At 53.8% G+C, this 26,286-nt stretch overlaps 2 protein-coding genes across 4 annotated transcripts in view; both read left to right on the forward strand.

Annotated features, from left to right (window-relative positions):
* Nucleotides 1-108: 108 nt before the first annotated feature.
* KLC4 (kinesin light chain 4) lies at nt 109-12,274 on the forward strand. 3 transcript variants are annotated; one of them, XM_026507414.4, is made up of 17 exons: nt 109-211; nt 1,031-1,137; nt 1,835-2,116; nt 3,308-3,538; nt 4,919-5,000; nt 5,609-5,819; nt 6,297-6,384; nt 7,534-7,635; nt 7,884-8,057; nt 8,362-8,461; nt 8,796-8,848; nt 9,048-9,118; nt 9,279-9,387; nt 9,969-10,109; nt 10,588-10,703; nt 11,080-11,143; nt 11,816-12,274. In XM_026507414.4, the coding sequence occupies exons 1-17, from the start codon at nt 154-156 to the stop codon at nt 11,864-11,866; spliced, it is 2,040 nt and encodes a 679-aa protein (XP_026363199.1). In that variant the 5' UTR covers nt 109-153; the 3' UTR covers nt 11,867-12,274. The 3 variants fall into 3 exon arrangements, with proteins under 3 accessions (XP_026363199.1, XP_026363200.1, XP_044243150.1); XM_044387215.3 differs by lacking the exon at nt 109-211 and adding an exon at nt 241-687; XM_026507415.3 differs by lacking the exon at nt 1,031-1,137.
* A 1,231-nt stretch (nt 12,275-13,505) lies between these two features.
* The window catches only part of PTK7 (protein tyrosine kinase 7 (inactive)), a 61,418-nt gene continuing 48,637 nt past the window's right edge, over nt 13,506-26,286 (forward strand). The window contains exon 1 of the mRNA XM_026507412.4: nt 13,506-13,766. Within this exon, the coding sequence (XP_026363197.1) occupies nt 13,688-13,766 (79 nt within the window). The 5' untranslated portion in view covers nt 13,506-13,687. The remainder of the gene's footprint in view (nt 13,767-26,286) is intronic.

Below are 26,286 nucleotides of genomic sequence, written 5' to 3' on the forward strand. Positions count from 1 at the left end.
GGTGGGTAAAGAACCCGAGACCAAGGTGGATACACACCTCCTCTCCTCCTTGCGCGAGGTCAAAGCCAATCCTCGGGCGGCCCTTAGGTCGCGTGACTGAGGAACAGGCCCCGCCCCTCCGAGCCGTCAAAACAATTGCCTCGAGCGGCAGCCATGATGGATTTAAAGGGGCAGTACCGGCCAGGGAGGCAGCCAGACCGACAGACTGCGGGTGAGTCTTTGAGGGTACTTCTGGGGCTGAGGGTTGAGGTCCCGCTACCTCTTTTCCGCATTCCGGGACAGATGAACAAACCCCCACCAGCCGACCTCACACAACTCCAGATAAGCTGAAAAAACTCCGCCCCCCGCGAGTCTTCCCGCCCCTCGGCGTCCAGACAGACAGACAGACGGCCTGCCCCGCCCCCTGCGCTACAGACCGACTCATTGACCTCGGCATTGTTGGCCCCCTGGGTAGTCGCCCGTGACGCGGAGCTCGGCGGTCCACCGCACCTCCCCCCATCACCCCCGCCCGTCTTACTCTGTCCCCACCCTGGGCCCCAGGGCAGGTCGACAGCCGGGGACATTTCTCGACCGCACGCCCAGGCTGGGAGACCAACTCCCAGGGCCGCGTTTCCCTGTGACCCTACAGCCGCTCGGAAGACCTGCCATTCTTCCCTGCATCGTCAGGCGTCCGAGAGGCACCCTAAGGTGACTCCTCTCAGAGCCTGTTAGTCGGTGGTCGTGAGAGACAAAGCCATGAAAGTGAATGGGTCATGAGTGACCAGGTCTGCCTCCTGACCCTTTCCCAGACACGCCCCGCGCCGCGGGTCTCATGTTAAGTCTCCTTCCCTTCTTGGGAGAAGATAGCTCTTGTGGCCTGGGATGGGAGGTTGGCTTGGGGAAGGAAGAGGGACGTTGGTCGCCTCTGAAGGCCTGTAGGTAGAGAGAGGGAGGGTGTTTGCCCCGAGTAGGGCTCTGTGCCAGGTCCTCTGGGTGGCTGAGAAGTGGTAAGAGAAGGGGTGGAAACGCTGGACTTCTGGACTTTGGGCAGGGCGGATCCTTGTGAGTACCTGGCTACTGAAGGAGTTTCTTCCGGGCTCTGGCCTGAGTGCCACGGGCGAGGGCTGTGCTCTGGATCCCGGTACGAATACTGGAAAGGTGAGAAACAAGGCTCTTCGGAGGAAATAGGAAAAGAGCCTGACATTTGGGGGTTGGGAAGTATAGGTGGAAGGCCCAATGGGGAAAGAGGCAGAGTTTACTAGGTTTGGAGATGCTGGCCTTGGCTCTGAGCGTGACGCAGTCTGGAGACCTTGAGCTTCCTGGGGCCCTCTCATCTGGGTCCTGCAATGAAGCCGCCTTTCTTCTTCTCCCCGTCTTCCCTGTAACTTGGAAACCTGTACCTTTCCTATTTTCTGAAACCTCTGCACCGTTTTCTTTATATCTCCTGTCTTCTTTAACTGTTTCCTTTGCAGTGTTCTCCAGACACCCTCTGTGTTCCCTATAGTGTGTCTCTCATCTGATTCCTTTTCCTATTCCTGATCTAAGCTGTCTTTCCAACAACTTTTCTCTTTTCTTCCCGAGTTCTAAATCCATCTGCTAGTTCTTAGGGCTTTTGTTCCTTCTATAGTCTTTCTTCATTCAAGTCAATTCCTCTCCCTCTCTCTTTCCCATGACCTTAGCTTTGTGTTTAGTGTTGTAGGCTCCCTCCCCACCGGTCACTCTCTCTCCAATTAAACCAGAAGGTCACCCACACTCTCTCTTTTCCCTTCCCTTGGATCCTCATAACCCCCTAACCAAGGTGCTCAGCCTCTCTTTCTTATTTTTACCCCTGCTGAGCTCTGTTGTTTCTCCTCAGCCCAGAAAGGTCCCCCTGGCCAAGATGTCAGGCCTGGTGTTGGGGCAGCGGGATGAGCCTGCAGGGCACCGGCTCAGCCAGGAGGAGATCCTGGGAAGCACTCGGCTGGTGAGCCAGGGGCTGGAGGCCCTCCACAGTGAACATCAGGCTGTCCTGCAAAGTCTGTCCCATACTATCGAGTGTCTGCAACAGGGAGGCCATGAAGAAGGACTGGTACACGAGAAGGCCCGGCAGCTGCGACGTTCCATGGAAAACATCGAGCTGGGGCTGAGTGAGGCCCAGGTGAGAGGAAGGAAGTGATGCCAGGTGGCCCTTGGAGAAGCATTTGTCTGATGGGAGTTTTGGGGTCATTTAGGATTGCCTTGTCCTAGATGCTTGCATTCATTCATTCATTCATTCATTCAGTAAATGTGTATTAAGCCCCTACTTTGTGCCAGGCACAAGTCTTCTGGGCACTGGAAAAACATCACCGAACACAACAGTCAAAAATCTTTGCCATCTCAGAGCTTACATTTTAGCTGCAGGAAGCAAACAATACACAAATAAGTAAAGGATTCCATATGTCAGAGTGATAATTGTTAAGCACAAAGGATAAAAATAAAACAGAGAAGGGGACTAGGGGGTACAGAGAGAGATACAATTTTAGATAGGGTGGTCAAAAAAAGTCTTACTGAAAGGTGACATTTGAGAAAAGATTTGAAGATGAGGGAGTGAGCCATAAAATAAATGGGGCAAGAGCATCTAAAGCAGAGTGGGTAGTATCTCCAAAGGCCCTGAACTGGAGCCTTCCCGGTGAGTTCAGTGAGGGACCAGTGTGGCTGCAGTAGAGGGGATGAGGTGAAGCAAAATAGAAGATGAAGTGCAGGGGCGCCTGGCTGGCTCAGTCAGTGGAGCGTGCGACGCTTGATCTCGGGGTTGTGAGTTCGAGCCCCACATTGGGTACAGAGTTTACTTAAAAATAAAAAATCTTAGAAAGAAAGGAAGGAGGGAGGGAGGGAGGGAGGGAGGGAAGGAGGAAGGAAGGAAGAAGATAAGGTATAAGAAGTAGAGGGATTAGGAGCCAAGGGAACAAAGCACATGGAACTTGTAGGTCATCATAAGGACATTGCTTTTACTTTGAAATGAAAGCTACTGGAATATATAGAGCAGGGGAGTGATGTGGTTTAACTGAACATTTTAAAAGGATCATCTGGCTGCTGGGTTGAGAACAGACTCTAAGAAAAAAGGGCAGAAACAGAGAGGCCGGTGACGGGGCTGTTGTGGTCACCCAGGTGGGAACTGATGGTGACCTGGGTGGTGGCTATGGAGGTGGTAAGAAATTAGATTCAGGGTGTGTGTTGAGGGTAGTACTATTGCTACCCAACCCCGCCTCCTGGCCCCTGCCAGTCTTGCTGCCTCCCGGTAGCTCCCCTCCCACTTGATCCCCGAACACTCCAATCCGGAGTCCGGCGCTCACGGGCTGTGCCCACCTAGGTGATGCTGGCTTTGGCCAGTCACCTGAGCACAGTGGAGTCGGAGAAACAGAAGCTGCGGGCTCAGGTACGGAGGCTGTGTCAGGAGAACCAGTGGCTCCGGGACGAGCTGGCGGGCACCCAGCAGCGGCTACAGCGCAGTGAACAGGCTGTGGCTCAGCTGGAGGAGGAAAAGAAGCACCTGGAGTTCCTGGGCCAGCTGCGGCAGTATGACGAGGATGGGCACGCCACGGTAAGCGCACGCAAGCGACCTGGCTACGGGGCAGACAGCTGGGAGTCACCAGAGACGTGGGGGCCGTTGCTGCGTCAGCTGCAGGGACCATCAGTGCTGCACACCCTGCCCCCACCTGGCAGAATTCAGGTCCTGACACCCACTCCAGATAGCAACGAGGTGGAAACAGTGTTAACTCATTCAGTCAGCGTTTACGGGACAGCTGTGTATGCTGGGCACTGCGCACTCCAATGAGGATGCAACAGTGAGCGAGGCAGACAGAATCCCTGCTCTCCCAATTAGAGGTTTGGGGTTTGGGGGAGACACATGAGCACCTGGACAATTCCAGTCCAGAATCCTAAGTGCTACAGGGAGGGAAAGCATAGCTCAGTTGAGCAAGACCCTCCTAAAATTTGCTCTCAAAATGTATGAAATGTAACCCTCACTCAATTACCTCTCTGCCTTAGGCAGTGCAAAAGGCTGGGGGGGGGGGAGATGTAAGGAGCTATAAAAGAGAGTTCCTGCCTTCTCAAGCTTATAATGTAGCTGTAGGGTCAAGGCTTACACATGAGAACATGCATGTGACGACACAAAGCAGCAAATGCTTAGTGCTGGATGACTGGTCCAGTCAGTAACGGGAGGAGTTCCAAGATTGGTTCATGGGGACTGGAATGGCCTGAGAAGGATTCACAGATGAGGTGGGATACAGGGTTGGGTGAGATTTGGGTTGGATGTTTTTCATTGTAAAGGTGAGGAGTTGAGCTGGATTTTGATGGATGATGAGGGGAAAGGAGGAGCTTTCTAGACTGGGGGTGGGTATGTGTCACAGATAAGGCTCCAGGGCTGGAGAGCTGCTCTGTCCCAGGGAAAGTGGGATGATTTGCATGGGACACGTTGGCGAGGCTGGGTGGGAGGGTTGAAGGTGTTTATACAAGGCTGACATGCCTGGTGGGACAAAGCGAATTTCCCCATGTGGAAGTAGGTGAGACAGTGAGGGCTGGGCACCGAGTCGAGAGGGAGTGGTGGGAGATGATGGGGACGAGGCCGAGCTAGACGCTTTGGGTACGTGTCAATAGATCAGACGTACTCCCTACCCTCAGGAAAGATAGGACAGACATATAATCAGTGTAAACACACAGGGATCAGCACTGGGCTATAATTACAAGAACTGAGGGGGAGAGGGGTGGAGGCTAGAGAGTGAGGGTGCTTAGGAAGCTCTCAATGTGAAAGAAGGAGATTTACAAACAAGAACGGGGTGAGATTGGCGGACAGATGCTCGCCTTCCCAGCGGCAGGGACATGAACAAGAATCTTCACCTGTCAGTGATTTCATGGTTTAGAGGGGCCCTGGAGAGGCTACTGGGGATATCTTGGCCTAGACATGCTGCTTCTTCCCTTCCAGGAGGAGAAGGAGGGTGATGCCACCAAGGATTCCCTCGATGATCTCTTCCCCAATGAAGAGGAAGAAGACTCCAGCAATGGCTGTGAGTCTGCTTTTGGAGTTGGAGACTAGAGAGGGGCAGCAGGGGGCAGGTCCCAGCTGTGGCCCGCCATGCATATGGGTTGCTCACCATCCAGAAATAGGTTCTTCGCTTCCCCTGGGGATATGGCAGGGACTGGGCTCCTGCTTCCATTTCCTCAGCCTCCCCATTATTCACCAATATTTATTGCATAGTCAATGTGTCCTGGGCCCTGTGGTAGGCAGTAGGGGTATCAAGTTGATGATGGAGTTCTTGCCCATAAGGAGCTCAAAGTTGAGCGGGATAATGACCCTGGAGTGAAAGAACATCAGCTCTTCAAGGGAAAAAACCAGGTCTTTCTTATTTTTGTATCCCTGACACAGTGCCTGGTTCATGCTTACTGAGTAAATTTTGTTGATTGAATGAGTGATTGATTGGGTGAACAAGTGGGGTTGTGAGGGGCACAGATACCAGGGAGTGGGCGAAGGAATAGCAGTTGAGGTGGGTCTCGGGAGAGGGCCTGGTAGGGAGTGGGCACAGGCACAGAACGAGACGCAGGTTGGGGGTCAGACAGCAAAGGGGAGAGGAAGAGTGCCCTGAGAAGTCCCCTGTTCATTTTCTGGGATGGTTAGTGTCCCGTGGCCAGGGCACCCAGCACAGCGGATATGAGATCCCAGCGAGGTTGCGGACACTGCACAACTTGGTGATCCAGTATGCTGCCCAGGGTCGCTATGAGGTGGCTGTGCCCCTCTGCAAGCAGGCACTGGAGGACTTGGAGCGCACATCTGGCCGCGGCCACCCTGATGTCGCGACCATGCTCAACATCCTTGCTTTGGTGTATCGGTGAGTCCTGGCCTCGTCATCTCCCGACTCTGCCTCCGGGTTCCCACCTTGATCCACCTTTGGCTCCCATCCCTCCTCTCCAGAGGGTACGTCTTCCCCTGCTGGGCCTCCCAAGTGACCCCACTAGGGACCTTCCTCTGCAGCAGCACTCTCGTTCTTTCCGTACCTGAGCCCTTGACCTCAGAGCTGCTCCTCTCTCAGGCTCTTCGCTTCTCCCTTCCCTCTTTTGGGAGGGTCCCTTGCCCTCTCTGTTTCCATCTCTTGCATCCTGTGCCTTGTCTCCTCTTGGCATGGCAGTGTTCTGTATTTATGTACCTGCATGTTGGTGAACTCTCACTGCTCGCCCCCAGGCTTCCTGTCTCCTCGCGGGGGCCCCAATCCCTAAATGTACCTTAGTCACACTGAAGGAAAGAAGAGAAAGAGGTGGCTTGGGGACAGAGTTCAGGGTAAACCCTTGTCACTTCTCTCCTCTTCCAGGGACCAGAATAAGTATAAGGAAGCTGCCCACCTGCTGAATGATGCCCTCAGCATCCGGGAGAGCACCCTGGGCCGGGACCACCCTGCTGTCAGTACTCCTTGCCTCCTGCTCTTTTGGCTTCTCTTAGTTTGTTTATCCACTGCCCTCAGCCCACTCACTAGGGGTGCTCAGGGAATTGGTGTGCAGGCTCCTTTTTTTCCAGGCCCTGTCTGCTCAGCCCAGTGGTTCTCAACTCTCTGGGACACAACGACTCTTTGTTATAATGAGTATTTTCCTGGAACATAATTCATAGACTGTACCTGACCTACCCATACAATTCCAAAAAATGTTGAGTGATCGATATGAGGAAAGTAACTTCGAATAAAATAATACAGAGGGTATGTTACAATGAAATGAAAACTCGATGTGGTAACAGTTTTATTAAGTCTAACTATGGTAGAAGATGTAATATAGCATATAACTTACATAGAACATAATATGATATACAACTTTAGATTTAGAAAAAGTGAGACCAGTAAGACACTGAAGCAGTATTAAAAAAAAAATGACAGAGCAGGGGTGCCTGGCTGACTCAGTCAGAAGAGCGTGCGACTCCTGATCTCGGGGTCTATGCCCCACGTTGGGCATAGAGATTACTAAAAAATAAATAAACTTAAAAAAAATGACAGAGCGAAGTATTGGTGGATACAAGATTAAAATCCCGTGTTAGACTCAGTAATGACAGGCCAGATTTATTCATATATGATGAGAGAAAGAGAAATGATAGATTGTCACAGTGGAGAAAATGAGAAACAAGATATTTTTGCAAATGAGCTGACTTTATGAAAATAATTCCTTATGTTACAACACGTGATAGGCAGGGACGATGTAGCCTCTCTTGATATCCCACTAAGTGTCAAGGCTTACAGTGCTCGAATGTCGGGCAGGACACCCCAAAGCTAACAGAGCTGTCCCACACATGCAGAACACCTGTACCATCCTTACCTTCCCAAAGGTAATAGTGGTCCCAGTCTTCATGGCAACCAAAAACCCCACCAAACCCCACCTCCAGAAATATCTACAAATCCCCCTAGAGGGCGGTACCACCCCCAGAGAAAACCTCAGAACCTCCGGGTCGGCGGCTTCTCCCCCCACCTCTGGTTAGGCTGGAGGAGTCCTTTTCTCTTGGGAGTCGTGCCGTATGGGGCCCTCGCTGCTCAAGGCACCAACGCTGAGGGAACAGGCCTGTCTTCCTAGGTGGCTGCCACACTCAACAATCTGGCTGTGCTCTATGGCAAAAGGGGCAAATACAAGGAGGCGGAGCCACTGTGCCAGCGTGCGCTGGAGATTCGAGAAAAGGTGCGTGTGCTCACTCATTCTTCCCTGATGCCGTGACCCTTCCTCCACCATCTCTCTTCCTGTCTCCCCCCCTCCCTCATTTTTTTCCTCACCCCGCCTTTCTCTGCCTTGTTCCCTCTCCTGTCATTCCCTTCCCCTGCTCCCCGCATGGGTATGTGCGCACGTGGTTGTACACACACACACACACACACACACACACACACACACACAGAGTCATAGCCATCTGTCACTCCTTTACTCCCTTCCAGGTCCTGGGCACTGACCACCCAGATGTGGCAAAGCAGCTAAACAACCTGGCCCTGTTGTGCCAAAACCAGGGCAAGTATGAGGCCGTGGAACGCTATTACAGGCGGGCCCTGGCCATCTATGAGGGGCAGCTGGGACCGGACAACCCTAATGTAGCCCGGACCAAGAACAACCTGGTAAGGGAGGAAGGGAAGAAGTCAGTGGAGGGAGGGAAGGGAAAGCACCCTCCTGTGGTACACTAACCTTGTCACCTTTGTGCATCTGGGGCTGCCTTTGGGGCTGAGGGATCTGCTTCATTCCAGTGGGAAGGCGAAGTCCCATAGCCTCCTGGGAGTGGAGTGAGCACGCTTGACCCCGCAGCTAGAAAAGGAAGTACGAGGAGTATCTCTGGGGAAAGTCATAAAGAGACCAAGAAGTGGAAATCCCTGAGCCCTGCTGAGACCTTGTCTCTGTCCTGTGTTTTTGCCTTTCTGCCTGCAGGCTTCCTGTTACCTGAAACAGGGCAAATATGCTGAGGCTGAGACGCTCTACAAGGAGATCCTGACACGTGCGCATGTGCAGGAGTTTGGGTCTGTGGATGGTGAGTGGGGTGGGCCTGGGGAGGGAGCTGCATGGTGGTGAAGACATGCAGACCAGGGGCGCCTGGGTGGCTCAGTTGGTTGAGCGGCAGACTCTTGATCTCCGCTCAGGTCTTGATCTCAGGGTCATGAGTTCAAGCCCCGCTTTGGGCTCCTCCTGTAGAGCCTACTTTAAAAAGAAAATGCAGGCCAAAGGTGGGGGGTTAGGCCCTAGTGGTTCCCAGGCAGAAACAACCCTTTTAGTTCAGCCCCATGGGCCTCTGGCTCCTGGCTCCCCTCCATACTGTCTAGCTCTGTTCTCTAACCTTACCACCCCATCCTGTGCGTCACTCCTAGATGACCACAAGCCCATCTGGATGCATGCAGAGGAGCGGGAGGAAATGAGCAAAGTGAGTGTGGGGCCCAGCCTGGGGAGCCCGAGGCTACCAGGGCCTCTGGCTTACTCCTTGCAGGAGCCCAGCTCCTTACTTCTTTCCCACCTGAGCACCAGCCCCAGATGCCCTGTGCCTTCCCCAGCCCAGCCCGCACCCCAGCCCCCAGCCATCTCTGTGCTCTCTTCTCCGGCTTCCCCTCCCCTCTGTTGTGCAGAGCCGGCACCGAGAGGGTGGCACGCCCTACACCGAGTACGGAGGCTGGTACAAGGCCTGCCAAGTGAGCAGGTGAGCTGCCAGTGAGAAGCTGGCTGGGCCTCCCCGCCCTCCATCCAAACCCCGATCCTGGCCTCTGGGACCTTTTCCCTTTCCCCTTCGGCCTTCTCTTGGCTCTGCTCCCTCCCTCTCCTGTTTCTTTTCTGAACCTGTCCCCACTTCCTTCCCACAGCCCCACAGTGAACACCACTCTGAGAAACCTAGGAGCTCTGTACAGGCGCCAGGGAAAGCTGGAGGCCGCTGAGACCCTGGAAGAATGTGCCCTACGCTCCCAGAAACAGGTCAGTGACCAGGAGGGGAAGGAGGTCTAGAAGGTAGGTCCTGGGGTTGGGGGACCACTGAGGCTTCTTTAGAGCCTCAGGAGAATAAGAGGAGAGGCCAAGGAGAAAGCCAGGAAAGAGAGGTGAGACTCTCTTGTGGTCGTGGTTGTTTTTAAGTGTGTTCTTACCTCCCACCCCCCTCCCCAGGTCCTTTATGGTCAGGACTCCAAGTTCAAGGTTCACATCACTAAACAGGAAAAGGAAAGCCATGTCCTTTCACAATTTAAAGAATTTACTGAGGAGGGCTGTGGGGGTGTGTGGGTGAGGGGGTTGAGGGGAGCCCGAACCTCATTAGTGGGTCATGACTCATTAGTGGGTCTTGAAATCAATCAACTCAGTGTGGGCCATGGTGCAAATTTGTATCTATTTTAAGTAGGAATGCTTTGCAAAGAGAAGAGGCCAGTGCTTTCCAGTATGTGTGTACTAGGACATCACAAGGAAAAACATCTCCCCTGTTGTGGCTGATGGTGAAAGAAAGTTTGAAAGCCCCAACCTGAGGAGTTAAGGGGTGCAGACTCCCAGCTCCTCCCTTTTCCTTCCAGGGCACTGACCCTATCAGTCAAACCAAGGTGGCCGAGCTGCTTGGGGAAGGTGACAGTGGAAGGACCACTCAGGAGGGCCCTGGGGGCAGCGTGAAGTTCGAGGGAGGTGAAGATGTTTCTGTGGCCGTGGAATGGTCAGGGGTGAGTCTCATTATTGCCCCTTGATCTCTCTGGCTCCCTCCTGCTCGCGGTGGTGAGAGGCTCTGGGCTTGCCCATGTAGGGCATGAGGGCATATTGTCCACACTCCAGTTCAGTTAGCCCGTCCCTCTCAGGGGGATCTGCAAGCCATCTATTGATAAGGCTTTTTTTTTTTTTTTTAAAGGATTTTATTTATTTGAGAGAGAGCACGAGAGGGGGTAGGGTCAGAGGGAGAAGCAGGCTTCCCCCTCAGCAGGGAGCCCGATATGGGACTTGATCCTGGGACTCCACAATCGTGACCTGAGCCAAAGGCAGACGCTTAACCGACTGAGCCACCCAGGCGTCCCTAGGGCTCTTGAGCTTTTAATCACTAGGCTTTTGGGGGAGGTGGGATGTGTGCAGAATAAATGGCAGCAGTAGACTCAGAAGCCAGTCTGCATGGGCTCCCCTTAGCTTCTGTTGCCCATCGCTCTCTGCCAGGATGGCAGTGGGACCCTGCAGAGGAGTGGTTCTCTGGGCAAGATCCGGGATGTGCTTCGAAGAAGCAGCGAACTCCTGGTGAGGAAGCTCCAGGGGACTGAGCCTCGGCCCTCCAGGTACACAGTGAGACTGTGTGGCAGTGTCAGAGACTGTGAGGCAAGTTGGAGCCCTTGCCTCCAACTCCTCATGCCCCCCCCCCCCGCCCCATCTCTGGAGAAGTGTCTTGGAGAGAAACATGGAAGAAGTCGATGGGATGGCCATGGAGAAAGAGTTTGGGAAAAATGGGTACCCCAGGGGTCGGGAAAGGTGCCTGAGGAGATGCCAGTTGCTGAAGATAAGAGAGTGTGCATGTGTATGGTTGTGTATGTGGGGGGGTGTCAGATGGCGGGGAGGCTGTGATTTGATGCGTGTGGCAGTACCCAAGAGGCCCACAGTGTTAGGGCCTCTATTAGGGAAGAGAAGGGGCCTCAGTTCTTTCTTTTTGCCTTGTAGCAGCAACATGAAGCGGGCAGCCTCCTTAAACTATCTGAATCAGCCCAGTGCAGCACCCCTCCAGGTGAGAGCAGTGCTCGGGAGCATATTGGTGGGTGAGCAGGAAAGGGGAGCCACGGAGCCAGTGCCGCAGGAGTTGGGGAAGAGTCCTCTGGCGTGAGGACTCCAGCCGGGGAACTGGAGTTGGGTAGATGAGAATCCAGCAGACGCCTTGTTGGGGGTGGTGACCACCACCGGACAGTTTTGGGCCAGAGATGGTAGCGAATAAATTGATCGGGAAGGGAACAGGAATTGATGTTCTCTAAACTGGTACTTTGGAATTATGAATAATTCAAGAGTGATTTGGGGATATGAATTGCTCTTCCTCCTGCAGCCACCATATTCTTCACCTTGGGGACTCAGTAGCAGATGAGAAGGGGAAAAAAAGTATTAAATCATCTATATTTGAGAAAACAATAACGACATGTTAATGGCAACTGACCATTTGTATCAACACATTCAGAGTCCAGGCTGATATTCATGTGGCTCTTCCATGCATTCTCTCCACCGGCTCGTGGCCTTCTTCAACATCCTAGCAAAGGCTAACACTACACAGAGCCCCAGAGCTTGGGATCGAAGTCACAGGCTCCAGCCTAGCTCTAGAGATAGATTGCATCCATGTAATGGATAGACTCCAGGGGACAGTCTTTGGGAGGCCGAGGTTCCTGGGCTGATGGCATGGTGTTGTCTATTTCAGGTCTCCCGGGGCCTCAGTGCCAGCACCACGGACCTCTCTTCAAGCAGCTGACATTCAACCCACCCCCCAGGTCTACTGGGTGCCCCCCACAGCCCTCTCAGCATTCCCTATTGCTCCTGGCTCTTCCAGCCCCAAGGTGGGACAGGGAAGGGAGAGCAGTTAACCAGAAGATTGCTGCTGCCCTTAGGGTCTTGGCTCCCTCCTCAGGAATCCCCCTCAGGAAGGACCCTCAGGACATCCTCTCCCCATAGTCCTCTAGAGTAGCTAGCTCTGAGGCCCCCAAGATGCTTAAGGAGCAGGCATGCATCTCAGAGATGGAGCCTGCTGCTGGCTTTTCGGTCAGAGGGTTTGGGGCTGGCCAGTGAAGCTGCCTTGCTCTGGTCTCTCGTGTTCCCTCTGCTGCCTCACTTCAGGTCCGTGTATTTCACTTTTCTTAAATAAAAGAATCAGGTAACCGTTTCGCCACTTGAGTCCTGACCGAAGAGGGTAGGGAGCAAGGGTTGTGTTGGGGCCCTTCACAGAAGGGCAAGGGGCAGTGATGGATGGGGCAACGGGAGAAGTGTTGATTCTTGGATCTCTCCTCTCTTCCTTCCCCTCTTTGTATCCTCTGCAGCAGGGCCTGCAGGAAGGCATCTGGGGGATGGGGGAGGAGGCCCACAACCCAAGGAGAAGGTGCTATGGACTGGGTTGTCAGGGACATGTGGTGGCCATGTGGCAGGACCCTGGAGTCCTGGCGCCACTGCTCCCGGCCTGTGAGGCCCTCTGTGGCTGCCCCTCCTCCTCCCAGCTGCTTGGGGGAAGGGAGGTCTAAGCAGGCCTGGGGGGCCCTCCAGAGCCAGAGGGGGATGAGGCACTCACTATCCATCCCCTCTCAGCATATCCTGGAGGCCTGAGCAGCAGCTGGGGCCCATCTTCTAAAGCTTGACTCCTCCTGACCCGCCTCCTACACCCCTTGCTGCTTTCACAACAAAGAAAGAATGTGGGGGTGGTGGCGCTGGGGGTGGGGGGTGCCTGGAACAAGGGCTGCGATGGGCCTCTCCACAGCTGGAGACTTGGCCATGCCCTGCAGCCCAGACTGCCTGGAGATGGACTTGGGATAAATTTGTCAGTTTAACAGCCTTCAGCCAGGCATTCAGAGCCCAGTCTGTTTCTACCTTTGGGTTCAGATTGGTCCAGAGCCAAACCCGACCCCAGTTATGCATTGGTTCCTCACTTCTCCAGGGGTTCCACAGTATCTCCAGTTTACCTTGCTTGGGGACATCAAGGACACCCTTCTGTTCTAGGTCTCCCTCGGGATTTTAGGTCGTTGAGAAGTGAGCCAGAGCTCATCTTTTCCCTCTCCTACCCAGAGAATTTTGGGGGAACTGTTGGTTGCTCCCAGGAAGGCCCAGAACTGGCCATCCTCCCCAGGGGCCATGAAAGTCCCTTTGGTTCCCCGAGTCCCTGCAGAATGGGTGGTAGGCACAGCCTACGATCCCCTACCTCACTCAGGTCCCCCGCACTCCCCAGGGCCTTCCTCCCTCTGTCCCCTATCCATCTCCAGACCCCTCCCCCTCCTGCGAGCTCCTCCCCGCCACGACGGGGAGGGGGCGTCGAGGGGGCGGGGCGCCGCTCGGCGGCCGGCGGGGAGGGGGCGTCGCGGGGCGGGGCCTGGCGACGGCGGCGGCAGCAACCCCAGCGGCGGCGGCGCGCGAGGGCTCGGAGGTACCAGCGGCGGGCGGCTCCGGCTCGGGACGCCTCGGGCTCGGGCTCCGGCTGCGGCTGCTGCAGCGGCGCCCGCGCTCCGGTGCGCTCGGCCTCCCGGGCCCGCCGCGGAGCGCAGTTCGAACGCCCGCCGTGCGCCGGCCGGCTCCTCTTCCCGAGCCTGCCGCGATGGCAGCTGCGCCGGGAACCCCGAGCAGCCTCCGCCGGCTGCCCCTGCTCAGCGTCCTGCTGTTGCCGCTGCTGGGCGGTGAGTCGCGGCGAGCTGCGGGAACGGGGCACTGGAAGCGCGGGAGCCCCGCGGGCAAAAGGGGGCACCGGGGAGGTGGCTTTGGGCGGCTGGGCCGGGCAAGACACCCTGGAGTGGCGGAGAGGCTGGCGGCGGGCGCGAGGTCCCGGCGCGGCGAAGCCCCCGCGGACTCGCCCGGGCCCCTCTCCCTTCGCGCCCGCGAGGATGAGTTTCTAGTCGCCACAGAGTTTTCCCGGCCTGAGCCTAGAGTTTGGTCGGGAACTGCCGGGAGTTGCTGGCTCCTGGGCCCCGGTAGGGAGTTTCTTTTCGGGAGGGAAACGACTCCTTCCCTACTTAGGGGAGCGCGGTGAGGTGGCTGGCGGCGGGGGAGACGGAGTCCCCCCAGCTGTCTCAGCCTAGGTGAGGGGGGCCGGCCTGGGGCCGGATGCGGGACCGACCTGCGCCGCGCAGAGCGCGGAGCTTTGTTACCTACGCCGGCCAGACGCTCCCGGCTTCCCTCCTCCAAGTTCCCGGGCCAGGATGGGACTCCTGATGGCCCTGCTGGTGCGGGCGGGAGAAAGGGAGAAATAGGGGCCGCCCCGTCTCCTCCAGCTCCTGGGCCCGAGCCCTGAGCCCCGAGCCCACTCCCAGCCGGGTCGAATCTGGGGAGCGGAGAGTCCGAGGCTGTCGTGGTGACTAATGTGTGAAGGCCGCTGCCAAAATCGGGCATGGCTGGCCTGCAAAGGTGCGGACGGGGTTTGTTCCTGCTCCTTCCTGGATTTCCATCCTGTCTCTCCGCACCGAGGAAAGAAAATGTCTCATTCTGCGGGCTGAAAGGCAAAAAGAGTTCATTCTGCCCTTTCTTGGAGGGCCTCAGCGTTTTGATGAGGGTGTGGCTTGTATCTACAGGGCAGACAGGACCCGACACCCCCACCCCCCCACGCCGCCTTTATTTCCTGGCTTGGTCACACCTGAGAGTCACCGTTGAGGTGTTGAAGTCCTTTACAGGAAAGCACCAAGCTACCTGCACACCACAAATGGCCTGGACTGTAAATATGCCGCCACCCCCTCCCCCCAAAAAAAAGAAAAACCCACAACACACACAGTCTTTGGTAATGATCCTGGCAGCAGCCCTTTCTGGAGGAACTCTGCCCAGGACACCTGGTCCTAGCTTATCACTTTCCTCTTTCTTGGAAGAGTGGCCATAGGGTGGTTGGGGATAGAGAATTGCCTTTTCTGACATCTCCCTGGCTTGCCAGCTGTTGAGTTTTGGTGGTAATGGAATCAACATTTCCCCCAGCCCTAGTTTTAAAAGGAGAGGTAATTGTAACCCAAGACGGAGAGGTAAGAACAAGCTCCCGGGATTCGTAGGAGGTGTTTCTGGAGCTGCCCTGTGTTCCTTGTGATGTGTAGGGTGGTTATTGCTCATGGCAGAACCCACATCTGCTCCCAGAGGAAGTATGGAAGTTTTTTTGTGCAGCCAGGATCGGGGGCCCAGCCATATGGACGAGCAGCCCCAGCTTACAGGCTTCCTGGGTTGGTGGCTGTTTGGGTTTGGGTGTGTGGGTTGCCTGATACTTACTGTTGTCTTCACTGCTGATGTTTAGAGTTCTGGAGTCAAGGGGAGATTCTGGTGGAGACTGGGTCCTTGTTCGTTCAACAAATACTAAATTCCTAAATTCCTTCCTCGGGAAGACGACTCTGATGTTAATTGATGTTAATCCGATGACGGGTGTTTAGTGAGAGGGAGGGGGTGTTGTGGGGGAAGTTAGGGCAGGCTGAAGGCCTGGGACTGGAGGTCTGCAGTCTCCTCTGGGGGTGGGGAGATGTCTTGTGCTCAACAAAGGAACATTTTAATGGGAGCCTTAAATCAGTTCCACCAAATGTGCCTTGGTGTGGGACCTGTCCATGTGCTGTAAACAATTTCAGCCAAGGCTGAGGCGCCTGCTGTCTTCTAGGGAAATCCGGAACTCAACCCACCCCCGGACGGCATGACTTCAGGGGGCAACGATTTTTTAATAGATTACAGTAGATTTTTCCGTCTCATTGTTTAACTGTGTAATTAACTGGAGTTTTAGTGAGACTCTGCTGTTAATAAGGCCAGAGTGAGGGACCTAGGCTAGCTTGGTTTGTGGATTAGACCATTTTGAAGTTTGGGTAATTATGCTGTAAATGGCTGAGTAGCTTTCCAAACTTTGAGATTCCTGTCGTGATAAATACGGTGGAGGGGGAGGAGAGGGCTTGACGTTGGAAATCTGGGATTCTTAGCTCCAGCTGTTTGCCTGGTCAGTTGTGGTCACTGCCCATTCCTGTTCCCATCCCCCCCCCCCCCGGGTTCTTCCTTCCAGGCTCTTGTGTCTTTGGGGAGATTGAGTTGTCACATTAAGAGCTAGGCTGTCCTGCAGATTCCTCGAGGCTCTGCAGCCTGTCATTCAGGCCTAGGAGTTGCTTTTATCAGTGATGGGTTTCCTCAGTCATTGGGATGCGGGAGGGCAAGGGTAGTGTCTGTACATCCCTTGCTGAAGGATCTGGTCACACTCCTGGCATTCAGAGTAGGGCTGAGTGGTGGAGAGAGCTCAGGCTGGGGAGACGAAGTATTTGGCAAAACAGCAACTCAAACTTTGACAGGCCCTGTGGCCCTGGGCAAATTTCTTGACCACCTAGTTCGCCTCCTCTGTAAAGGTACTTAGTTCTGGGGCGTGCGGAGGATTAAATGTAATGAAGTCTATAAAGGGCCCTTTTCTTGTTCTTCCCTCTCCTGGGGTATGCTTCCCACATACCTTTCCAGCCTCACAGTCACCCCCAACAAGAAACATTTTCCACGTACTGGAGCCTTCCATTTCTACCCAGCTAGTCAATTTACCATCCCCTGAAACAGGCGTGGCTTCTCAGCCCTTTCTTTCTTCCCCGGCCAGTCCTTGGTATGTGCTGGCTGGCCCATCTCTCCCTTGCCCAGCTCCACTTCCTCCCCAAAGCTGTCCCGTTTTCCTGCCAGAAAGTTGCCTGTAGAACTTGTGGACTCTGTCATTCTTAGGACACTTCCATATTTTTGCCGCATTCGAGTTTTAACTAGAGCGCTTCCCCCTTGTAGAATTCATTACAGTATCATTTATAATGAGCCCTTCTCTAGCTTTATTAAAAAGGTGAATGAACATTTTGGGTACGGGGCAGAGTAATCAAGGGCAAAGGTAAACATCCCCTTTGCCTCCTAGCTGTCGGGCGTCTTTTGTGTCCCTTCCAGCTTCTCTGGGTTGGGGCTGTCTGTTGACCCTCCTTGTGCCTGCTCTACCATGACCCAGTCAAGGGACCACACCTTCCTTCCCTGTGTTTGGGCTGCCTGTTCTTTGTGGTGGCTTTCTGAGTTTGATGTGGCAGGGCATCTGGCTTTCTCCAAGAGCTCTGGGCGCGGGCAGCCACCTGGACATATGAAGCCGACCTGCCTCAAAGGGCCACACTTCAAAAATGGTGAACTGTGTGGGGGCCACTCAAAATAAGGTCACAGAAAAGTGGCATCAACATTGCCTGGGAGCACAAATCAAACCCAGTCTGCATTGAATAAGCTACCCAGGTGACTGCACCCCATAGTTCCAGATGCCCTGGTCTCCTTTTTTTTTTTTTAAGATTTTATTTATTTATTTGAGAGAGAGGGAGAGAACGAGTGGTGGGGAGAGGGCGTAGGGAGAGAGAGAGAAGCAGACTCCCTGCTGAGCAGGGAGCCCCACTCAAGGCTCAATCCCAGGACCCTGGGATCATGACCTGAGCTGAAGGCAGATGCTTAACCAACTGAGCCACCCAGGCACCCCAAGTCCTGGTCTCCTTATACAGAAACTTGAGGTGCAGAACTTTCAAATTAGGAGCCCTAGATCTTGAACAGTATTTGACCATTTACCTTAAATAACTTTTAATTCATGTGAACACTCTTTGGTGTGATGTGTGCATGTAAAAATTGCCTCACCCCCCCACCCCCCGCCAAAATTACCTCCCTTTGGGTTGACTTTGATTTGGATTTTGTCAGGAAACTTGTCCATTAACCGCGGGACTCTAGAAAGTACGCAGCGCTGTGTGTAGTTCCCTTCCTCTTGGAGCCTCAGCTTTTCCTCGAGGAGCATGTGCTCATTTTATAAGGAAAGGCAGTGGAGAAATTGGATTTGTGAGGCAGAAATTTGGTCGGCGGATGACTTTTCAGGAATACATTTGATTCATAAAGGGAGGCTACGTCTCTGCTGGGCTTCGGCGGCTGTAGTGTTGGTAAATCTTTGGAGGACTTCATATTTTGGAGGGAGGGGGTTTGTGTGAGTTTGTGTTTAAGCCAGTGGAGCTTCCGTGAGACTCATCTGGGATGGCTGTTGGCCGGTTCAGACTCTTAATATTTGAGCCAAGAGCAGTTTGGGGCCAGGGATTCAGTCTTCGGTGTTTTCCTGATGGAAGAAAGGGTCATTTTTTTTTTTTAAAAGATTTTATTTATTTGAGAGAGAGAGAGCCTGGGAGGGGGGAGCATCAGAGGGAGAAGTAGACTCCCTGCTGAGCAGGGATCCCATGTGGGCCTGGATCCCAGGACTCCGGGATCATGACCTGAGTCGAAGGCAGACGCTTAACCAACTGAGCCACCCAGGCACCCCATAAGAAAGGGTCATTAAACAGGGTTGGGTGCCCTTGGTCCTTACCCCCCAGCCTCTCTGTGCTGTCCCTAACCTCAGTAGCATGCTTGTCGGCTGCTGTGCCCCTGGTGCTGCCCTTGGCGGAGCCATATGGTGGGGTTACAGGCTCGGGGTCATGCTGCTGGCGCTGGCGCCGGCTCTCGCCTTGCCTTCAAGCCGCCTGCCTGCCTCTCTCCTGGATTCCTGCTCTGGCCCCCCATCTCCTGGTCCTCTTGTCCCTGACGCTGTGGAAGTTCTGCCGTGGTGGCTTGGGGTTCTCTGAGTTCACCACCGAGTGCATATTTGGCCCTGCCGAGCCCCCTGGCGCTTTGGTGGAGCTGGCCCAGGAGCTGCTACAGCTAATATGTGGTTTGAGGAAGCCCTCTGCAGTATGTCACTTTTTCCATCCTCGTCTCTGCATTTAGGCCATTTCCCTCCCTGGAATGCTACCCAAGCAGCAGTGGGGCAGGGAGGAAGCTTTGTTGGAAGCGCGGACACGCAGGCGCCCTTCCCCTCTTGCAGCTGGGGTTGGGGTCACCCAGCTCCGGGGAAGGGATACACAGGTGAGTGGAACGCAGTCTACTGGGTGTCCTGTAGATCCCAAGTTCCTGCCAGAAGCTTAGACCCTGATGAGCAAGGGTATGCATTTGCTGGTTTAGGTGGGTCTTTAATTTCTGAAAACTAGGTCCTGAGCCGCGGGCTAGGGATTGTGAGTCGCGTGTTAGGAAGATGTAGATTTGTGGTCCAGAGACCATCAGGTAACACTTGGCAGGGCAGGTAACTAGAGGACCCATTTAAAATTTGAGTTGTCTGGGCCTGACTGCAGACCTGCCCCTCAGAATCATCGGGGAAGGAGGCAGAAAAGGTATTTTACTTTCTTATTTGTTAGATTCAGTCGCCGTGTTTGAATAGTCAATCCAGTCACAGTTCAATCTCAGAAGGAAACTGTGTTTTAAAATTGTTTCCCAGGAAAAGTAAAATAAAACAAAATTGCTTCCCAGAAGATTCTTACCGACGTTCAGGTTTGAGAACCACGGGGTTGTCTGAAGGGGTTTGTCCGTCAGAGTGGAGGTGTGGTGATGGCAAAAGTTGGTGTTGATAGTGAGGGGCTTAGGATGGGGTCAGTTCAAAGTGTGTTTGCGGGTCTTTCGTGGGTGAGGTGTCTCAGTTGGTGTGGGAGGTGGAAAGGAGACACAGCGGAGAGATGGGAGTCCCGTGAAAGTGTAGTAAAAGGCGCCACTTGGTAAAATGCTAAATAGAAGACCGTTCTAGAATGTGTAGGACAGTAAGTCCATGACACAGGAGAAACGGAGGGGAAAGGCTTCAGAGGGGAAAGAGAATCGAATTGCTAGTAGATGGAGGCTGCGGTGACCGATCAGAATGACATAAAGGCACTGGACCAGGAGTCTGAAAACTTGGCTGGTTCTTGTTTAACGTCTCACGCATCTGTGCATGATAAAGGAGGACAAGCGACTTCTGTGGTCTTGTGACACCTGCTTTTCTGTATTCTAGTCCTGGCTCAATTGCCGCCTAGCCCCATGACCCTGAGCTGGTTAATTAACCTTTCGAGCCTCAGTTTCCTCATCTGCGAAGTCCAAGTGCCGCTGATTGCTCCCTTGCCCGCCTCCCAGAAGTTACGAGGTAGCGTTCCCCTGGAGGTGGTTGACCCAGGAGTGCAGCCCCTCTGGCCAGCCCTCATGTCTCTTCCCAGAGACCACCCTGACCCTTCGTCTCCTCTTAGGGTGTCAGCCTTTCTTTCCCGTCCTCAGTCTCTAGAATGGTTTGCAAGGGCTCGACAGAGTTTCTCTGGACTGGATTGGCAGCTTTAGAAGTGGTTTCCTCATTGGAGAGCGCAAATGTTCTAAATGGGTCTCAACTCAGTATTCCTACAGCAGCTCAGAAAGGTGGGCACAGCCACTTTGCATTTCCCGGTGGAAACTCTTCTCCCTCTGTCCTCCTAGCTGATGATCCCAGGCTGGTCAGTGCTGGTTCAGGCCTGCCGTCTCCCTGGGCATGCCAGTGTTCCTCTAGGGAGTGGGTAGTAAGCTGTGCTTCATGCAGCCTGGGCTGACTTGTAGAATACCCAAGGGAGGGGCTTCTGTGATCACGGGAGGGCTGCGGGTGCCCCCCCCCCGTCACTTTGGGTAGCTTGTGTGACCTATCAATACCGTAGGGAGGTTCCCAAGGTGTGGTGCGGTCAGGAATGGACGGCTCTCTGTGGGTGGCTAAGGAGGCCAGTGTGGGCACTAGCATGCACTGTCTCTCCCCCAGGAGATACAGTGGCTCCTTTTTGCCCCTTCTGGGGTGCCGTTGGTGAGGCAGTGAGGAGAATGTTGGTCTGTTTGGGGGATGGCTGAGGTGTCCCAGCGGCTAGCTCATAGAGTACCTTTGTGCAAATTAGAAATAGGTGCCCTTCTCCAAGTGAATGCAACCCTGCATCAGGACACAGGGCACTATTTCGGTATTAACACCTTGGCTGGGCGTCTTGAGCAGTGCACAACCTATACAGTCATATGTGGCTATCCCATTGGAATGAGTGGCTCTTTGCTTCTCAGCTGATGGGCCAAGATGATTTTGGCGACCTCTCGTCTATATTTTAGATGAGCCGTTTTCTCTACTACTCGCCTGCCCCCTGTGGCGGTGGGCTGGGGCCCTGCTGCTTGTCCCATACTGTAGGAGAAGCCTGGGAGGTTGGCCCAGTGCTGAGTCCGCTCCACAGTCTGTGTCTGTAGCTGCTGGGATCTTGGTCTGTTTCTGGGCTCCTCCCCTCACCAGAGGGTTTTACTGCCTTGCACACGCAGGCTTCTAAAGCCTTATGTAATAATTAATAAAGAAGGCTGGCTGAGTCTTCAGGGAGGAGGGGCTGCTCAGAGTTTATTCCACATCTCATTAAGAAGTACCAGGCTTGCCTCTCTCCCTGGGCACTCTGGGGCCTCCAGTGGCCCCAGGTAAAGGGCATAGGCTTTCCTGTTTTAGACGAAATCCTGCAGTAATAGTAGACTGTCTTCAGTAGCAAAGGTGGGTCTTGGTGGGCTCTAGTTCTGGGTACCCTGGAGGTGTACGTCTCTCCTCAGGAGGCACTGGGAGGGAGACATGGGCCCTGCTCCCACATTTGCCCCAGATGGCTCATGTGACGTCAGACAAGTCCCACCTGCCACTCAGACCTCAACTTGAGGACGCAAGACCTTGGAAGACCTTTTAAGGTGGTGACCTTTGGGGGCTGACCCAGTATTGCCATACACAACCCCCGGCTGTGTTTCTGTCACACCTTACCGGCCCTCCTCCTCACCCTTGGTTTTGGGGAGAGGACTTCAAGGGCCGCGTTTTGTTCTGGAGTCTCTAGTGCGTGGGCACAGATGTGTTTAGACTCGATCAACTGGTGATGTGGGTATTAGGGTTTAATTCCTCAGGCGCAGGGGGGAGAGGTGTGACTAAATTGTAGAAAGGTTTGGGAGAGAATTCTTATGGGGGAAAAAAGTTTGTGTGTGTGTGTTTTTAAAGATTTTATTTATTCATTTGAGGGGGGGGGCAGGGAGAGGGAGAAGTAGACGCCCCACTGAGCAGGGAGCCCGATGCGGGGCTCGATTTCAGGACTCTGGGATCATGACCTGAGCCGAGGGCAGATGCTTCACTGACTGAGCCCCCCAGGCGCCCCCCAAAGGAAGAGTTTTTATCTGAGTAAAAGAAGGCAGAAACTTACCTGGTTAGTCCTCAAGTACTCGGGGGACTAGTGCTTTGGTGAGGAACACATTTTCCTTTGCACAGAAGCAGGAACGACTGAAGGGAGGCTTCCAGCTGGGAGAGGGGGCTGGGTGTGCTTTGGGAGAGCCTCCTCTGTGATCCCAACAAGTGTGCCCATCGCGGCAGCCTACAGAATGCTTTCAGTCATGTGCCATTTGATCCTGTTACATGGCTCAGAGGTAGGCAGGCTGAAGAGGATTGGTTTTGGGGGTGGGGGGAGGGTAGAGGGATGGGAGGCATTTGACAGGTAGAGAAACTGAGGTACAAAGTACGATCCTCTCAGGACTGCAGAGCTGGAAGTAGGAGAGCTCGTTCTGTGTTCTCATATGTCCTGCGGGCTGTGAAATGTTACACATACATGCCTTGGAGTGGGGTGAATGTTGGGGAGTGGATTTGGCTGAGGGGATAACCGTCTGGGTGGGTTTAGGAGCTGCCTGTTAGAGTCAGAGGGTGGAGGAGCCTTTGCTCTTTTTTTTTTTTTTAAGATTATTTATTTATTTATTTATTTATTTATTCGACAGAGATAGAGACAGCCAGCGAGAGAGGAAACACAAGCAGGGGGAGTGGGAGAGGAAGAAGCAGGCTCCCAGCAGAGGAGCCTGATGAGGGGCACGATCCCATAACGCCAGGATCACGCCCTGAGCCGAAGGCAGACGCCTAACCGTTGTGCCACCCAGGGGCCCCGCCTTTGCTCTTTCTACCCAAGGAGCGAACGTATCAGTAACTAACAGGCAGGGAGAGACCTTTTGCGCCATAGCATTCAAGATTGCCAGATTTTCTCCCTCTTTTCGAAAACTTGTTGTTACAGAACAGCACGGTGAAGGTTTCAGCGGCCCATTCAGAGGTTTGCGCACATCTTCAGGTGTTTCGCGTGATGGTCGGGCTGGGTAATCTAGAAGTCCAGAACACTGTGCCTCAACCCCCACGATTTGAGCGGAGTCCTCTATCTCTTCCCCCTGGTGCTTCTGGAAGGTCGCGGGCAGTTGCAGGCCCTGGCTTGCCGGGGTGCTGCCACATTCCAGATCCGTGTGCCTGCTGGGAGGTGCACACGGGGCGATGCTGTGCTGGAGACCACGTAGGTGGTAAGAGAGTCATCGCTGTCGCTCCCCGCTCTTATGTGGTTGGATGTGTCCGCACTTGGTGGTACAGGCCCTGGCACACAGTAGGGACACGGTGGACGTCGGTTTCCCTTCCATTTCTGATTTTGGAGGCACACCTTTTAATTCTCAAGAGATTTCAGACTTGCTTGGACAGTGACCTCTGACATTCTGGGATCACGTGCGGGCTTTGGTGCCAGGTCTGGCTCCCTTTAGCTGAGCTGCTAACTGCTCTCGGCCGTCCTGCTGAGCTTCGTTCTTCTGCTTCCGAAGCTCTCAGGTTCCAACCTGGGAACCCGTGTCCCATCACCGAAGGGTACACAGTGGTACTTCGGTGCTCTGATTCTCTTGTAGCTCATCGGTTAGAGAGGGGGTGGGGGGGCTCCTTCAGGTCAGCAGGTCCTTAGAGAGGAGATGTGCTAGGATAGCACTTGAGATCCCAAGTACATTTCCAGCTACCCGGAAAAACGAAACAAATCACAAACAAAGAAAATGGTTGTCTTGCTGCCTTGGGGAAGGTGGGGGGCGCGGAGAAGATTTGCTGTTGGTCTTGTAACTCCAGCTACAAAGAGCAAACCATTCTATCTGTTTGGTTAATTTAGCAGATTAACCAGTTGTTAAACTGACCAATTTAGAAAATGCCCAGCTTGCTCGCAGCTTTGTGCCTGTGATCTGGCCTGTGCTCCGGGCTCCTCCACCACAGGGGTCTGGGCCTCCTGCAGGAGGAGCTTCCAGGGGAGGAGGGGTTGCTGGGCCCGGGAACAGCCCCGGGGGGCCTGGAGGAGGATCTCTGTCTTCTCTTTACTACCACCACCCCCCCCTTTCCGAAAACTCCTTAAAACAAAAGGCTTTTATTTAGTAAACATCGTACTGTGCATGGAAGGAGTGTCCTGAGTGTGTTGGTGGGGTGCAGGGAAAGGGGTACCGAATTGGCCCCTTAGTTTCTGGGTAAGGGGTTGGGGTGCTTCTCTGGCCTTGCTTTTTCACTCTTAACTCTACCTTTGTTTCCGGGGCCTCTTGAACCTGGTCTGAGAGGTCGTGCTGAGCGGGCCTGCTGTGTCTCTCCTCGAGCCTCCCTGTGAGGCTGGCTTTCCCAGGCCTCCCAAGGCTGCGGCGGGCAATCTAGAAAGGAGGCCGCAGAGCGTGGGCCCCTGCCGGGCCTGAGCTTGGGTGGCACTTCTCTCCGTCCCCTTCCCACCCAGCCCAGATCAAAGGAGCCTCCTCCGGGAGCAGGGAAATACTTCTCCCAATAGCCCCACCAGTGAGTAAACAGCCAGGGCCCCTGCAGCTTTTGAAGCCCGGTGCTTCAGGCCCAGAGGAATGCAGAACATTTCATTTTAGGAGTGGACTTAGGTTTCCACTGCTTTCGGTATTTGCAAATTTGAAACAAATGCCCTCATTTAGCAGCAGGCAGGCTGGGCAGTAAACGGGGGCTGTTTAAGGGCGTTTATGGCGGTCACAGGTATTTGTGGGTAGAGGGACCCCAGCAGGTTTGGGAAAGGACAGAGGGTTTATGGTTAGGTGGGTTGTACAAAGACCCCAGCCAGGTCTCCGGTAGAGGGTTGTTGTTAGGTGGGCTTTGTCATAAAAAGCTTTGCCGCCTCCTGTCCCCCCAGGAAGTATCTCCTTCTGGCAGACAAAGAGGTTTGAGATGCTGTTTATCCCCCTGGGGCTGATGCTAAGGGCCTTGTCCCTCTCGTTTGGCTGCCAAAGTATCATATTTCCAATGAACCCTGCCTTCTCCCACCCCCTCAGCTTGAAAGGCTCATTAAATGTGCTTTATATATAACAAGTTGGCTGAGAGGTCCCCCCTCACTTCCAGCCAGTTTGGTGAGGAAGGAGCTAGGAAAACCTGTTTTCCTTTTGTTGTTATTTCTGGAAGTAGATCTGTGAAGGAGCAATTGCAAAAAGACCCTGATTTTAGCAATCAGCCAAGCAAGTGTTACTTGCCTTTGATGGGGCAGCTTAGCTGGGGGTGACCTGCCCAAGCCTGGGGGTGCCACCCGCCTGTGCACAGGGAAATTCAGAAATCTGTTTAGGAACGGAGTTCTGACTTCACAGCTTGTTCCCCAAGAGGCCCTGGATAGTTCACTTCACCTTGATGAACCTCAGTTTCCCTTCTGTAAGTTGAGGGTAATAATACCGACCCCAATAGGGTGCTTGTGAGATAGTACTGTCTTTCATCAACTCTCAGGTGCTCTTTTTTTCAGTTTCACACCTTTGAAGCTGGGTGGTAACATAATCGATTATGTAGTATTGTGTCTTAGTTTAACGGGGACCATCTCCTTTTAGCATAACACAAATAACAGTGCATCTTAAAATTGGTGACACCTTTGAAACTGAGCGTGTGGGAAGGACTTGGTCTGTTGTAGAGTGAATGCTCCATAAAAGATGCTTCTCTGGCCTTGCTTTTTCACTCTTAACTCTACCTTATCTTGGATGAGGGTGGTTTATGTACAGGTCTGCTTTTGTTCGCCTTCCACCAGTAACTTTGAGTAGAAACTGTTTCCCTTTTCAGTCTGGCACTTAAATAACAAACAATGCTTAAGGCATAAGGCATCCTGCTGGGTCGTGTATGTGAGAGGGTGTGTGTGTGTGTGGCGGGGGTGCTTCAAGTCTTTAGAAGGCAAGAGATGTCTAGAAAAGGAGGCAATGTCCCTACAAGGGCCAACAGTGTCTTAGGGAAAGAAAACGCCTTTCTGATGGAGTCTGCACTTTAAAAAGCTGGGCTATTCCTGGGGGAGACTAGAGACTCACTCCAGGAATGGATTGTCTGGTAGGCACATCTAGACAGAACCAGAAGGGCGTAATTAACAAGGCAAGGATACAGAGAAGCACCAAAGAGCGGGGGACGCAGAAAATGCTGGGCACTCGGAGGATGGAGACGGGAGTGGGGGCAGGCAGGAGGCAGACGGGAGCTGGTAGCATTTCCTTCCCCTCCCAGGCTGTGCAGTTGTGTGAGGTTGATCCAAGCTCTGTGGAGACAACTGGTGCTATTCATGCTGCTTTGTGCTACCTAAGCATTTGAGGGCACCTTCCCCTCCCCCATCCAGGACAAAAGTGGCC

This window comes from Ursus arctos, unplaced genomic scaffold (assembly GCF_023065955.2).
Source record: "Ursus arctos isolate Adak ecotype North America unplaced genomic scaffold, UrsArc2.0 scaffold_29, whole genome shotgun sequence".
Lineage (NCBI taxonomy): Eukaryota > Metazoa > Chordata > Mammalia > Carnivora > Ursidae > Ursus > Ursus arctos.

Excerpts from the sequence above, each read along its gene's own strand:
- KLC4 (XM_026507414.4), top strand. The coding sequence starts at position 154 with ATGATGGATTTAAAGGGGCAGTACCGGCCAGGGAGGCAGCCAGACCGA. Across the intron at positions 7,636-7,883 it reads CGCTGGAGATTCGAGAAAAG|GTCCTGGGCACTGACCACCC; the intron begins GTGCGTGTGCTC and ends ACTCCCTTCCAG. Across the intron at positions 10,704-11,079 it reads ACTGAGCCTCGGCCCTCCAG|CAGCAACATGAAGCGGGCAG; the intron begins GTACACAGTGAG and ends TTTGCCTTGTAG.